At 42.6% G+C, this 15,318-nt stretch overlaps 1 protein-coding gene across 6 annotated transcripts in view; it reads right to left on the reverse strand.

Moving 5' to 3' along the window:
- The window catches only part of TGFBRAP1 (transforming growth factor beta receptor associated protein 1), a 60,418-nt gene that overhangs the window by 9,089 nt on the left and 36,011 nt on the right, over nt 1-15,318 (reverse strand). For all 6 annotated transcript variants that reach the window (XM_054701988.1, XM_054701987.1, XM_037528036.2 and 3 more), the window contains 6 exons: nt 13,165-13,319; nt 9,436-9,518; nt 6,032-6,373; nt 4,357-4,414; nt 2,134-2,277; nt 1,027-1,170 (listed from right to left, as the gene is read on the reverse strand). In XM_054701988.1, the coding sequence (XP_054557963.1) occupies nt 1,027-1,170; nt 2,134-2,277; nt 4,357-4,414; nt 6,032-6,373; nt 9,436-9,518; nt 13,165-13,319 (926 nt within the window). The remainder of the gene's footprint in view (nt 1-1,026; nt 1,171-2,133; nt 2,278-4,356; nt 4,415-6,031; nt 6,374-9,435; nt 9,519-13,164; nt 13,320-15,318) is intronic.

Here is a 15,318-nt window from a genome sequence, read left to right on the forward strand (position 1 = left end):
GCAGGGATTCTCAAGGATAACTAACAGGGCACATCAAACCTTTCAGAAACCACAAATGTAAAGAAGGGAAATTTAAAAGTGATGGGAGGGCCTCCTTGGTGGCGCAGCGGTTGAGCGATGGGTTGCGAAGCTGCCCGCAGCCTCTGCAGCACCGGTTCGATCCCCGGCTACCACGTGAGGGTCCCACATGGCACGCAGACCTCTCCTGCCACCCGCTGCTACCCTCAGCAGTGTACTTCATCAGTCTCCTTGTTCTGTTCCCCGCTCTGGCTCTAGTGAATTCTCTCGCCCTCCCGCACTTCTGACAGTACCCAGTGCTTGTATAAATAAATAAATAAATCTTTAAAAAAAAAAAAAGAATTTTTAAAAAAAATTTTAAAAAATAAAAGTGATGGGAAAAGTATAAAAGGGTTGCTCCACATTTTTTTTTTTAAGATTTATTTATTTATGCATACAAGAACAGGCCACAGATGCGGGGGGGTGAGAGGATTCACCAGAGACAGAGTGGGGAACAGAACAGGCACACTGACTGAAATACACTGCTGAGGGGAGCAGCGGGCGAGCAGGAGAGGTCTGCTGCACCATGTGGGTCACCTCCCTGGCTGGCTGGGGAAATCAAACTCATGGATGCGCACAGCTTCATAAGTTGCGTCTTAACCCCTTGCACCACCCGGGAGATCCCAGGTTGCTTCACATTTTAAGAAGGAAAAGCTACAAAATTTAGTTATCTCTAAAAAGGTATAGCTTATCTCATTTCCTTTAAGGATAATAACAAAGAAGGAAAAGAGAAATATAAGCTGAGCAAACATGAGGTGGTAGAGTGAGGGGGCATAAAACAATGAGCTTAATCCTCCACTTTCTTCCAGAAACATCCATTCCCCATCAGATCATCAAGTCCAGACTGAGCACCCGGGGAGCATAAAGACTTACATTAGCACTGGCTGCCTGCCAATTTTATAGTTCAGTTCCACATATACAGTTACTACTGTGACACGGCAGCCCACACACTTTAGTCTAAGTGCTCACCTGCAGTCTCCGGTCAACAACTAGATATTCCAGATATTTAACAAGTGCTTTGGGGTATTTCTTAAGGCAAGTGATAATATCGTTGGGATTAAAACTATTCTTCTGTTCATCCAAAGGTCTCTTGGTGAAAACTTTCACTCCAACCTGAAAGAAGAGTGGCAATTTCATTATTATGCTTTTCAAAGCCACCATCTTACCTTTTTCTTAGCACTGCACATTCATACTTTGGGCAAAAATCATTGTCAAAAACACAGTGATACAGAAAAACAACACGGCATGAAGAGGTCACAGAGACCAGAGAGCATGAAGCAAAGACGGCTAAAGGCAAAACCCACCTCCCACATCCAAGTGACTTTTCTTTCAAAAGGATCAGAGATTAAATGAGTTTGGGGTGGTGGGAGCACAGACAAGGGTGCAATGAGTTGACTGGTGCAGCCCGTTTGCAGGCAGCAAGTCCTGCAGAGCTATCTGAGCCTGGGGCAGCTCACAGAACATAAAATTGCCCAAGGTGGTTAAGGGTGGGAATTTGCCAAACAGGTTTTTAAGATGATGTTAAGAATGTGCCCTGACTAGTGCCTTTTGTTTTTTCCACAAAAGTGGTTTGCCCCAGACAAAGAATGCTAGACAGTTTGTCTCGGGAGCACTGAAATATAGAACTTCGCTAAGAGCTGGGACTGGGGTAGCTCTCAGGGAAGGTGTTAAAAGGGGAACAGAGAAAGTGGTTGAAGCCCAGCTTGTTCTTCCCACCTAAAATCAAGTACTCTGCTTTTACCCTCCCCTCCTAGACCCTCCCAGAAAGAATGCATTTAGAAAGTACAAACCAGGCCTCCCTGGTGGCTCAAGGGGTTAAGCACCATACTATGAGCAATCCGCAGCCTCTGCAGCATGAGTTTGATTCCCAGCCGGCCAGAGAGAAACCCACATGGCGCAGCAGACCTTCCCTGTCTCGCCAGCTGCTACCCTTAGCAGTGTGTTTCAGTCAGTCTCCTGTTTCTGTTCCCCACTCTGTCTCTGGTGAATCCTCTCACCCCCGCATCTCTGGCCTGTACCCCAGCTCTTGTATGCATAAATAAACAAATCTTTAAAAAAAAAAAAAAAAGTACAAACCTCCTCACTTTTCTGCAGGACCCAATCAGCATACTTCCACACTAGTTCTTGGTCTAAGCTGTAGGTAAGGAAATCGACAACATATTCGTACAGGTCTGAGCGAGTGGGATCGTGAACATCCCCATTCACAATGTTCACCCACAACTGAAAAGGAGCAAGAATAAAAAACGGAAGGTTATATACTTTTTAGAATTAGCTTAGAGAAAGCATTTATTTACTAATCCTTTTCATAAATCAAACCACCCCCCTCCACCCCCCATAACCTCAGGTTCTCCATCTGAGGATTCGACCAGCCACGGATGGGAAATGTGAACTTGTAGTCAGGCCTATGATGCATGTGATGCTTTCGTCTGCACAGCATGTACAGACCTTTATTCTCTTGCCATAGTCCCTAGACAATACAGCCTCACAACTTTTTATGTAGCCTTTAAACTGCCCTAGGTATTATAAGTAATCTAGAGATGATTTAAAGTACACGGGAGGATTGCGTGTGGGTGATATGCAACTACTACTCCATTGTATAGAAAGGACTTGAGCATTAAAGATTTTGGTATCTGTGAAGGTTCTGAAACCAATCACCTATGAATAATGAGGGATGGCTGTACTTAAAAGTAGTAGGAAAACTATTAAATGATTGCATCAATTCTAATTCTTTCAGAGAAAATAAAGAAATGTAGACAACATGGTCCAGGAAATCAAAAAAATAAAGCACCAAGTTCTTTTTCTTTCCTTTTTAATGATATCACAGTAATACAAATAGTAATATAATATATGGGAAGAGATAGGCGTACTAAAAATGTTTTTTCAAGAACTAAGCAAAATGATCACAGAAGAAATTCACCAGCATCCATCAGCTAGGCTGTTTCCATCTTCTCCATCACAAGGATTCTTGATTCTGAAATCAGATACTACGCTTTCAAAATCTTTGGTGATTCTGTCCCCTACTGTTGTGTGTTATGCACAGGGGCTCATGACAGACTCTAATAATAAAAGTCCTTTGCTATTTCATCCAGAAACCTCCCTGCTGTGTAAAGGGAAGCCACCCGGTTTGGGGTAGAAGAGATAGAGACTGCCTGAAGCCTGCTGGGCATCACCTGTGGGTGACCCTCACCCACCTATCCAGTGCTCTGCCCTCCTGAAGCACGCTGCCAGCAGGAGGTCCAAGTAACACGGCAGGCAGCATAAACTCCACTCCCATATCAGCATACGAATGCTTTTTATGGAACTAGTTATCTCAACACTGACTTCTCCAAGAAGTCAGAACCTGATCACACACTGAAATGTGTCATTTAATTAGTGCAACTTGCCATATAGAGATTTATTCCATATTTCAATTTTGGTAATCTTTCTCTCTCTACAGCTCCCCTAGTGTTGTAATACACCCACATCAAGGTATAATTCTTTGAACACCGTGCTTTAAAAAATAAAATATTATCTCCTCCTAGTTATTGGGTACATGTTGATGGGAACTCAGTTTTGTTTTTAACTCTCTCTTGCAACCCTGTTACCATAACAGTTTCTTGAAACAACAAAATGCCATGTGTGGCTTTGCCAAAGTCACAGAGTTGACTGTGAGGACTGCTGATGTCCCTGGCCTCACAAAACACAAAAAAAGCACAGAAAACTATGACACAAGCAAAACCAGTGGATAACAGGAGCAGAAGGGGACAAAATTTCCTGGGAGTGTGAGATGAGCTCAGTCATAAGATGAAGACGCAAGACCAGAGAGCAGCTAAAACTCTGTGCCACTGTCAATGCAGGCCCTGCACCCCTGCCAGGCCCTACGTCGAAGCCCACCCCGACCAAGAGCATGACCCCAGACAAGCAAGTGGCCCTGATTAGCTTTGTTTATATCACAGTTGACATAGGGATAATAATTTACCTAGCTCATTGGCAAGACTTACAAATTGTTATATTCACAGCCTTGATTTTTGGATAATGCAGTGATGGCATATGCCCTGTGGCTCAGCAAGAAATGTTTTTATTTCTTAAACTTTCAAAAACTCAATTTTGATAATGTTCTTTAGAAAGAGGTAAAGGTAAAGAAAACTGTTGGTTAACAATACTGAAGGAATTCTCTCTCTAAACCAGTATTAAATGTGTTCTGTAACCAAGGTGTAGATTAGGCCAAAGTGGTCTCTATTGATTTGTGATTTATTTTCAAGTAATACTAAGCTACATGGTGCTGATTTTTAAATAATTCTAAAACGCTTTAGAACTAACCTGAACTGCCGCAGCGTCTTGGTTATTATAATGATAGAGCAGCCCAAGTGCAAAATACCTGAAAGAAAACAGCGTGGTAAGTGTACCCTCTCCCACCATCTACTGTGGGTGGCACCCCCATAGTGACCTCCCCTGGACCTACCCTCCCCATTATATTTATGGTGTTAAAATGTATGTCCTGTCAGTTTCAAAAAATGGATCATATTGAAGTCAAAGATAAGCTGAAAATACAACTATAATTATACTAGGGAAAATCACTTTTGGAATTGCTTTACAATTTGCTACAAATATTAATTTCTTATCTCTTCAGTTAGTCATCATTATTAAGCCATGATGAGCTATTAATGGAATAGTCAGAAGGAATGCTGTCTGAGCAACTACTGAAAGAAGAACAGCACTGAACACAAACAGCACTGAAGGCCAACAGTATCCAGGCATCACAGAGGACAGCAGTCAGTGAGAGTCCTGGGTAGGACACCCAGAGTTCAAGGTCCTGAGTTTCACTATGTATGGACTGTAGAACTGTGAACAAGTAGATCAGCTTCTTTGGCCCTCCATTTCCTCACTCATAGGAAGAAAGGATTAGCAAAAATCATGGGCATTGCCTGGGCAGTGAGTCATTCCCACTCAGCAGGCAAGTTCTGCAGGTGAGTGAGGCAGGTCCTCCTCCCAAGGCAGTGACTGCAACAAGCTGACCAGTGGAGGGTTCAAATTTCTTCCCTCAAAGAACAAACGCTAAGATTTATTGGAATCCCTCTCTCTCCCTTAACCTTTCAAAAAGGTACACTGTGACTCTCCAGATCTACCATCCCAATGAGGCCTCTGCATTTTCTGGCTTCTAAACAAAATTACTCGTTCATAGTGTATTCTAGAAATGACAGGAAACTTTGTAAAGAGTCAACACCCATTTGGTGATCAATCCCAAGACTGCATGGTCTCAGCACCTGACAGGGAACTAGCATCATCACCCCCACGGTCTCTGTGGGATTTCCTCAGTACATTAGCCATTTCAAATATATAACAAAAACTACAGACAAAGAATCTTACTGCCTAATGGAGTTTAGGGATCAGCCAACTCCTGTCACTTAAAAAACAAAAAACCAAAATTCTCAAGGACCATATGGTTTAGAAAACCTGACCACCTGTTCAGGATGAAGATGCTGCTGCTCTTATTTGTATCAGGTTGGCCTTTATGGATTACCCCTGAGCACAGGGCACTCCCCACCAGCTCACACATATAATGAATCCATCTCAAGCCATAATCTTTTCTCAACAAGACCAAAAGCCTCCCTTCTGAACTCTCTATCCATTTCCATGATAATTTTACCAACATACCAGTGGTATCTTACAAGGAACATTCTAGATGGAATTCAGAGGATATATAAGAAACACTTCATTCACTATCAAGGCCTGTGATAGCTTCAAACTGTCATCTCTGTCATTAAAGAATTGGTATGAGAGTCAATACTCCCCAAGACCCCTGCCATGGTCTTCAGACTATGACAAGTGCTCTAACCTGAGGGGCCGGCACTATGATTTCAAGGTAGTCACTTGAGTCTCTTGGGAATTCAAAACACCACAGTGGTCACATCAGCTTCACAACTGTCTCCTCACTGGGTGTTGGGGAAGGGCCGGGCCTGAAGCCCCTGGTTGCATCCCAGAAGAGAACACTCACTTTTTGTGCTTCTCCAGCCAGGCAGCACTGTCTGTTAGAAGACAGAAGTTCTCTGTGACCAGCAGGTCCAGTAGGCTGTCGTGGTCAGCCTCCGCGTACAGCTTGAGCAAGGCTGTGTCAATGTCTTCTTTGTAGCCATTTGCCACCTCCGTGCTGCGGACTTCATTCAAGTAGCTCATGAGGAAACGCTTACACTTGGCCATCTTCTCCTGGTCCCCTTGGGTCAGCTGGTTCAGGTCTGCATACTCGTGGAGAGGAGGATGAGACCGTGTGAATGAAGAGGAGGTGGGCAACAGGAAGGGGTAGAGAGAGATCAGCTCCCGGACGTCAAGCTGGCCGCTTCTGCAATTACAGTGTCAAACTAAATGAAGCAAAAAGAGAGAAAGAGTACACATAGGCACACAAAACAACACTGGAGGGCTGAGCACATGTGCACACACTAACTGGGAGCTGGTCCTCTGGGTGAGCATGTCAGAGTGACCATCCTAATTTGCAAGCCTGGTAAAGCACTAAGACACCACCAGCCAATTCCAAGAAAGAACAGTTGGGACCACAGTGAAGCTCGCACACAGCGTCAAGGAGAAATATGAAAACACCTAAGATGATCTGCACCACAAGGCAGCACTGAACTCCCTGGAAACCGAGGCAAAGAAAGGAAGACAAAGGAAACACAGGACTCACCAAAGGCAGATGATGTCCTTCTGAAACCAGCACTTTTCTGGCCCTACATTGTCAACAGATTGAATGGTCCCTACAAGAATGTAGCTTACCATTTCCCCATTAATGATCTTGCAACTGAAGACATGAAGGCATCAAGCAGCCATTTCTGTGATGACTTGATAGCGATTCAGAGCACAACATTAAGGTGTAACTCAACTCAGCTAGTGTAGTGTCCCAGCCTCATGAGGCTCAGGAAGCCAGATTTAGGGATGTCCTCTCTCTAATGTGCTGGTCCCTGTCCTGCCTCTTCCCCGTGCAGCCTGCTCATCGTGTCTACAATGGGAACAGTTCACATTATTAAATTGTGGATCTCAACCCTGGCCCAGGGTTCCCACCTCTGGGAAACCTCTTGAGGAAACAGAAGCTCCCTTTAGACACACAGATCAGAATCTCTCCTCAGGATCAGTATCTACACTTCCTTCAGGGTTTACTGCATCCACCTCTCTCACGCAGATGCCGCTCCTCTGCTCCCCTGGCTTCCTGCCTCTAATCTCCATGCACTTCACTCTTCGCACCCTCACCTTGTCCTGATCTTCAATGATCCTGCACTACCCTCAGCATAAATTTCAGACCTCTTACTTGGCATTCAAGACCCTTCCTAAACTGATCCCAAATTGCCTTATAACTTCAATTTCAACCATCTTTTCTATACTTTCTACCTCCTTATGTTGTCCATTTATATAATTTTGTGCCTCTTAGCCTTTGTTGCCACTGTTCCTTTGCCTATAGGAGTGGTTCTTAATAGGAACATTTGGCAACGTCTGAAGATATTTTTGTCATGACTGGAGGGTGCTAATGGCATCCTGTGGGTGAAGGCCAGGGCTGATGCCATACATTCTACAGTGCACAAGACTGCCCCTACAACAGGAACTATCCAGCCAAGAATGTCAATGCTACACTGAGCATCTCTGGTCTAAAGCATGATTCTCAGTTTGGGAAACTTCTGTCATTTAAGATCCAAGACAAACCCCGATCTAGTTCCTGCTCTGGTGTACTCCCACCATATCACTTATACTGCACACCCTTTTGCAAATTAGTACAGACACACCACAAAAACAGGAACACACTCTTATTCTTCCATCCTCACCCTAATACTCAGGTCAAGATTGCCAAAGGAAAGGGGTGCCCAGCCTGGCTGGAAACAGACAGGCTGCATGACATCGACGGGAAGAGATAGGGCATATGACTCTGGGATATGAATCGTACAGCGGGCCTCTCTTAGGTGTCAATGATGATTAATTGGCAGTTGTGGTTTTCACACTGAACTGAGAAGGAATCTGAGGACAAATCCCAGATCAATGAGGAAAAGAAAAATGAGTTATTAGCAGCATTTGCTATTGCACATGAAGGAAAGTACAACCATTCTTGTCTTTGGAGCATCTTCAAATTTCAAATTTCCCAAAGCTGAGCAGCAGTCAATTTAAGGTTAAGCTATTAAGAGGCTGACTCACAAAGTAGAGGGACACTTTATAAAAGATTGACAGGATCTCTGTTTATTCTCTTACACAAACAGTGAACTTTACTAGGAATGCATCCTTAGTCACTGACCTAGTGTTTCAAATCAACCCATAAGAAAAAGAAGATGTAATGGGAAATAGCCATGACCTGAGTGGGGAGGTCTTGACACTGCAGGAATGACACCAGACAGGATGAAAAACACCTACGTTCAAAGGGGCAAAGAACCATTTCAGCTCCAAAGCTATGGATTGTTCCAGGAACAGATGAGCACAGCACAGAAATTCCTAAGTAGAAGTTATATTGGGCATCATTACTCAATAAATGACTCCTTTATACACAAATCTATATGTCACCACCAATTTTATGGCAGAGCAAGAGATCAGAGCTGTGGTGGCTTTAATAAAACACCCGGATAACAGCACTGGAGAGCCTGCTGCAGAGAGGCAGTCTCCTCTGTTACAAGAATGGAAAGGATCTATTTGGAGTCTTTGTATACATCTTATCTTTCACGGCTCTAAACTGTGCAGAATCTATTTGAGTTAGGCATTTTGAAAACTCATTCTGCTGGCAGTGCTTTAGCAGGATCCTGAAAGACTATCAGAGCAGGTTCAACTCACTTCTGCAGGGAGTGCTGAGCAAGCGTGTGAACAATTTCATTTTGCCAAGCACAACAGTCTGGGAGAAAAGCAGTGTGACAGCAACAGTATGCACGAGGCAGGTGGGGCCAGGGAGGGAGAACCAGGACATAGGGCACAGGATTCCTCTTAATACCAGAGGGACCTCTGAAAAACTCTCTCAGAGAACTACCTGGAAATGTGCGATTTAAGAAAAGTCTTTAGAAGAAAGAAAAAGTCTTTAGAAGAACAATAGTTTTCTTAACTCTTCCCAGAAGCATCTGCTTTTTCTGTGAACTCAGAGCTTTCTGCAAAATCTCTGATAGTATTTTCCTAGGACTCCTTCACACGTTATCAGTCCACTGTTGAGTATTCCCTTCTCTGGTCTCAATGGTCTTGATGCCTTAACCTCTCTTCACAGGACTGTTACACAGGCACAGTGAAAGGAAAGAATGAGCATTGATGGTGTTTGCTGTTAGAAACAAGCCTTGTCTCTCTTCCTAGAGCCCTGTCTACCCAGTGCCATACTGCCCATCACAGTATCACAGTTGAGAGGGAGGTTTTCACCACAGAGGGGCACTTGGAAGTCTTGCTACCAACACCTCAAATTACCTGAAGAGCTCTTTAGCTTCCAGGAACTGAAGTTGTGCAAACTGTATAAACCCAGCCTGCTGTAGGATCCTTCTGTACATTACCTGCAAGGAAAGACAAATCTCTTAGGTCTTCAAAACCATCATAGGAGAGTGAAACAGAATTATGACCCAAACTACACAAAGAAATGTGGAATTACAAGGTAAAGAACAAACAAGACATACATGAGATCACACACACACACAATCAGCCACCCCCATTCTTGAAATAAAGTTGTTCACTATTTAATTCTTCCCTCATCTTCATGGGATTCCCCCCCCAATAAAACCCCAATCTTTCCCAAATGCATTCTTTTATCTTCTATTCTCCTCATTAACTTGAAGGGCTTCAATGATTGCTTCCACTTCTGATTGCTCAGATAGAAATGAACAACTCCAGAGCTCCTGGCGGTCTAGAAGCCGCTAATCCTTCTGTCACTGTTCTGGAATTGACACCTCATAGCAGCATTTCTGAGAATCTCTCAGAGCACAAAGCCAACATTTAATAAATAGACAGACAGGGTTTCCCAGCCAGAGTTGAGGAAACACTCTGCATTCTCTTTCCCCCTGGTGCTGCACAAACCCACCCTGATAATAAGAACTCCCTGAATAAAGGTGCAAGTTTATCTTTCTTTAAGGCATTACGACCCAAATTCCCTTGACCACAGAACCCCTTGGTTCTGACAGCACCCGGCAATAGCAAAACACACTTTTGGAAATTGTCTGGCAGTTTCTGTAATTCCACCCCTTCCCTGTCTCACTGTCTAGCTTGGTCAATATTCACGTCTCACCCATCCTTGGTCTGAAATAGTATTTGGATGTAACGCTTCACTCTGTTCTTACTGATCCCATCAACATGGCCCAGGCCCTCATCAACACACAATTAAGACTCCACAGCTTCTTAATTCCTCCTCCTTCCAATCCATCATACTGTTTATAAAACCCTAAGTTCCCTGAAGGCATGGCACACACATTATTCATCTTAGTCTCTCCATACCCTTTTATTGCAAGCATGTTATTTGCCTCTTAATAGATGCTTACTAATCTGAAGAACTATCTGGCCAGAGTTATCAGATAATCAGATGACTGAGCTAAACCAGGTATTTCTGATTCTGGAATCCAATTCTTTCCATTCAGGTGGTTCATCCAGGGACAGAGTAGGCAAGCCAGTGCTGCTGGACACTGAATAAATGGCGAATTCTAGGGGGAGATAGTTGGCACCTAAAAGTCATCAATTAGTCTCTCAAATTAGCTATCAAAGGGGCTTTTATGATAGAGTTTCAAAAGCATAATAACAGTCCCCTCCGTCCCCATAGAAGTTCCTCAGTCATGTCAGAAAAGGCAGGTGTCCATAAGGTCTCATAGCTGCCTTTCTGTTTCTACTCTGGTGCCAGCCATTTCCAACTCAAAATTTTATTTTACTACCTGACAATAAACAAAAGGAAGTGGATCAAAGTTCTGTTGTGTGCCAGTTACGTTTCCAAATGTAGAAAAAATTAAGATTGTCTCTTTTGTAAAGACAATAAAAAGGAGGGCCTCCCTGGTGGTGCAGAGGATGAGCGCTGGGTTGCGAAGTTGCACACAGCCTCTGCAGCGCCAGTTCGATCCCTGGCTGCTGGGCAAGCGTCCCAAAGAGACCGCAGACCTCTCCTGCTGTCCGCTGCTCCCCTCAGCAGTGTACTTCGTCAATCTGCCTGTTCTCCTCTCCACTCTGGCTCTGGTGAATTCTCACCCTCCCACGCTTCTGACTGTACCCAGTGATTGTATTAAAAAAAAAAAAAGACAATAAAAAGGATCCATCCACTGTGAAGAAGAATCACACTCAGACTTGTTGCTGAGAAATCAGCCAAATGGCAATTTGTTCTTCGTGGCTGCAGGATTCAAATATCATCTATTCCTGCCCTTGCTAAAGGGAAATGAAACAACTTTTCCTTATGCTTCTCATCTCCAAAAGTAGAGGGGTTAGTTTCTGTATTGTAGTCTGCAGATGATACATGGAGACCTGGAAGCAGCTTGCAAAGGATTCCTTCACCCCAAATATGAGGCGGATGTTGACCACAGAAGATCTAGAGGACAACACTGAATCCGAACTAGAAATAGCTGATCAGAGACTTTACCAAGCATAGTCCATACTTGGCCCCTTAGAAGGGTCACCTTTCCAGATTGTCCTCTATTATTGCCGTCTCCTCTTGCTTCCTGCTCATATCTCTATGGAGCTGGAGCTAATTCAAGAACAATCTTCTGCTGTCTTTTGAATTTACTAGTCTGTCCTTCAGAAAGCAGTTATATCAAATTTTCAGGTAAAGAGAGTAAATTAGCAAATAGACTTCTAAATAAGGCCACTCAGTATCTCCCTGTACAAAGGCTGAGGGCCCAACACAAGCCAGGCAGAAGAGGTCCCCCATGTTCTGGGAACAAGATGAAACTTAAGTCAAAACCTATGTTATTAGTATTATATTTCTGAATTGAGATTTCTAACTTGTCATTTGGGGAACTGGAAATTTTGTGAAACAGAAGATTCTAATCTAAAGATTTCTAAACCTGCTTTCAAGGCTGCATCGTCAAAGTTAAATATCACCTTAGACTGCACTCATTCTGATTCTCCAGCCCTCTACCTCACGTAAGTAGAAAGAAAACACTGCAGAAGTAAGTGTTCTCCGCACAGCCAAGGGCCCTGAACTACCAGAAGCAGTCTTCTTTTTGCTTTTGCTGCCCCCTGCTGAATGCTAAAAACCAATTTTATTTAAAAAGAAACAAGAACAGAGAGAGAGGAAAAGTTAATAAACTCATGTTGGAATGTAGAAAAGATGCCCTCTTTTAAATCTCATAACCATCAATTACACATCCTTTCTTCCAGAATCCACTCTCTGCTACACAAAGCAAGCAAGGCCAAAAATCATTATTTTATTTCACAATCACACAGTCAAGGTGAAAATCTGAGCAACTGGTAACAATCAAGGGTATCATTATTAATTCATGAGTACTTTCAACAACTGATTTAGATATTCATATGAAGTCAAACACCCCCCACATAATGATTTATTACTTTCAAATACGTAAAGTTACCTGAACTAAACCAGTAAGTGATTATATAAGTAGCAATTTTTAGAGATGCTAATTTCATCAGATATAATAATTTGAGATTATCCTATCAATATAATTTATTATACATTAAAGTTTGTGCTTCATAGATGGATCAAAAAATTTTCTCCTGAGGAAATTTAGATGGATTCATGTAATATTAGGTAGTTATTGGTATGGTTAGCAAAGCTTTTCCTGTAAATAGTATGAGTCTAAACTTTCTAAATTCAGCGCCATCCCAGCAAACACAAATTGTGAATTAGAAGACAGATTAATCTGATGCCACACTTTTGGTTTATAAGAACTATACACCCTGATTCTTCTCTGAAGGTCCACCAAAGAAGAAAGTTGATTAGAAATATAACTTGATAATATGAAGTATGAGAAATAAGTTAGAGGCTCAAATCTGACTTTGTTAGCAGTTGTAACCTCAGTCCAACTGCTGTTTGACTGCTCTGCTACCTGTTTCCCCATCTGTACAATGAGGATGTGTTGGGAAAACTAAATAAGAGATATTAAAGTGATCTGCAAGGCCTACTGCACAGGGAAGGCCAATGTATGTTAGTTAAATCCAAATGTTTTCTAGCTGGGGCTTAGGGGCCTGTTTTCTTGTGACTAGCTAATTACAAACCTGAAATTTTTCTTTTGGAATGTTCCTCCGGGCTCCTTTTGCTAAAACCAAAGCCTCTTCCACTCTACGGCTTGCTAGAAGATCCTGTATTTGTTTTTCCAGAGGTAATGGAACCAAGATGTAAACTCCTTTACTTGTGGCGACAATCACTCTTCCTGGGAAGAAATTCAATATTGTTGGAAAAGGGAAAAAACATAATGCCTGCAAGAAAGCATATTGCTTCCCCCAAACAGGATCATTATCTGATCTGTTGATCAATCTCATCATAGTTTTCCCAACACAGAATTCCTAGAGAAATTATAAATGATTATGCTTCCCTTTTCTTCTTCCTATATTGCCAACCATCAGAAAAGGTCAGTTAATATTAGTATTATATAGCTTAATATATTTCCAAAGTATAAAATTTGCTTTTTTACCTTTTTTAACTTGAAAGTGCTAATAATTTAAAATCCACTTCATAAATACATAATATATGGTCCAATGAGGTTGTAGAGGTCACTTATATAATATTATCAATAAGAATTGATATACCTTATATAAGACATTTTTTTTCTCTCCATGTTAATTAGTTTACAGAAAATTAAGATTATAATGTAATATTTGGAACCACAAGATAGTATTTCATATTCACCTACCTCCAAGTACACTGTCTTGGTGTGGCCTTAACTAATCTCCCCACAATCCTGTGAGTTAATGTAGCTATCATCCTACCTGCCTCATTTTACTTGGGAGATCTTGTACAGGGAGCCCACCAAAGAGTCAGAACTTCAATGCAAGAGGCGCTCCTACTGTGAAGCTTTGGAATTGAGCTCCTTTTTGAAGACACTTTTTTTTTTTTTTTAAAGATTTATTTATTTATGCATACAAGAGCTGGGGTACGCCAGAGATGCAGGGGTGGGTGGGTGAGGGGATCCACCAGAGGCAGAGAGGGGAGCAGAACAGGCATACTGACTGAAATACACTGCTGGGGGGAGCAGCGGGAGAGGCAGGAGAGGTCTGCTGCGCCATGTGGATTTCTCCCTGGCTGGCTGGGGACTGAACTCGTGCTACAGAGATTGCGGATTGCTTCACAATGTGGTGCTTAACCCCTTGCGCCACCAGTGAAGCCCTGGAGACACTTTCTAAGCTACTACAGGAAGTGACGGAAAGATCTTTTCTTTCTGCTTGAGGGAAAATGAAAGGCAGCCAAACCTTTCCACTCTAGCCCAGTGGAGCTCCCACCCCAGCCGCACTGCCTAGTTTAACTGTAGCCCTGGGCTTTCCGGGTCTGGATTGCCACCACATCTTCCATCTGCTCTTCCTGCTACATGCTCTCATCTGGATGATCTGTTGCTTAGATCACAACCAAAGGAATTTTTCTCATACTCAGGTGAAGTTCTGTCCCTTCTCTATGTGGGGAATCCTCTCCTTGTTCCCAGCAAGGATGAGTGGGTCATGTCATCAGCCTCTATGTGCTCATGACCCCGGGCCTGCCCCCAGCACTCAATGGCCACAGCACTGTAATACTGTTATGAATAAATGTGCTCTTCTGGTGCGAGGGCCCCCAACCAGAGAGTCATGTTAAATGTAGGGACTGTGAGAATTACTGAGTTTATAACCCTAACATCAAAAAAAGGAGGTGACGTTTGCTGAGCTATAATCCTTAAAAGGCAAATGCAAAGAATAAATCTAGATTAGTTCCAGGTATGAAGAAAAAAATCAACATAAGGCACTGTTGGGATAACCAAGGAAATCTGAACACACACAGGATACTAGAGCCTATTGTGCAAAGTGTGAAAAGTACATATAATTATGTAGAAAAATGTCCTCATTTTTAAAATATGTGTATTTCAGATAAAATGTGAATCGTCTACTTACTTTTGAACAATTCAGCAAAATATTAGCAAATGTTGAATTTAGGTGAATGGTATATTGTGGTTCACTCTATTTTTCTTTCAACTTTTCAGTATGTTGGAAAATGTTCATAATAAAAATTAGTAGAAGTAAAGTAAATTCCTCCATTGGTTCACCACTGCAGACAAGAGGAAGTTCTCCCCTAAGTGTCCTGGTCTGCTGGAGCCTCATCTCACATGGCCTTCCTCAGACACTTTGCAATAGGTCACACTGAACTGTTGTGTAGCCCCAAGTCCAGACATTCATGCACTTTTCTCTCTA

This window comes from Talpa occidentalis, unplaced genomic scaffold (assembly GCF_014898055.3).
Source record: "Talpa occidentalis isolate TD23 unplaced genomic scaffold, MPIMG_talOcc4v2.1 talOcc4.5, whole genome shotgun sequence".
NCBI lineage: Eukaryota > Metazoa > Chordata > Mammalia > Eulipotyphla > Talpidae > Talpa > Talpa occidentalis.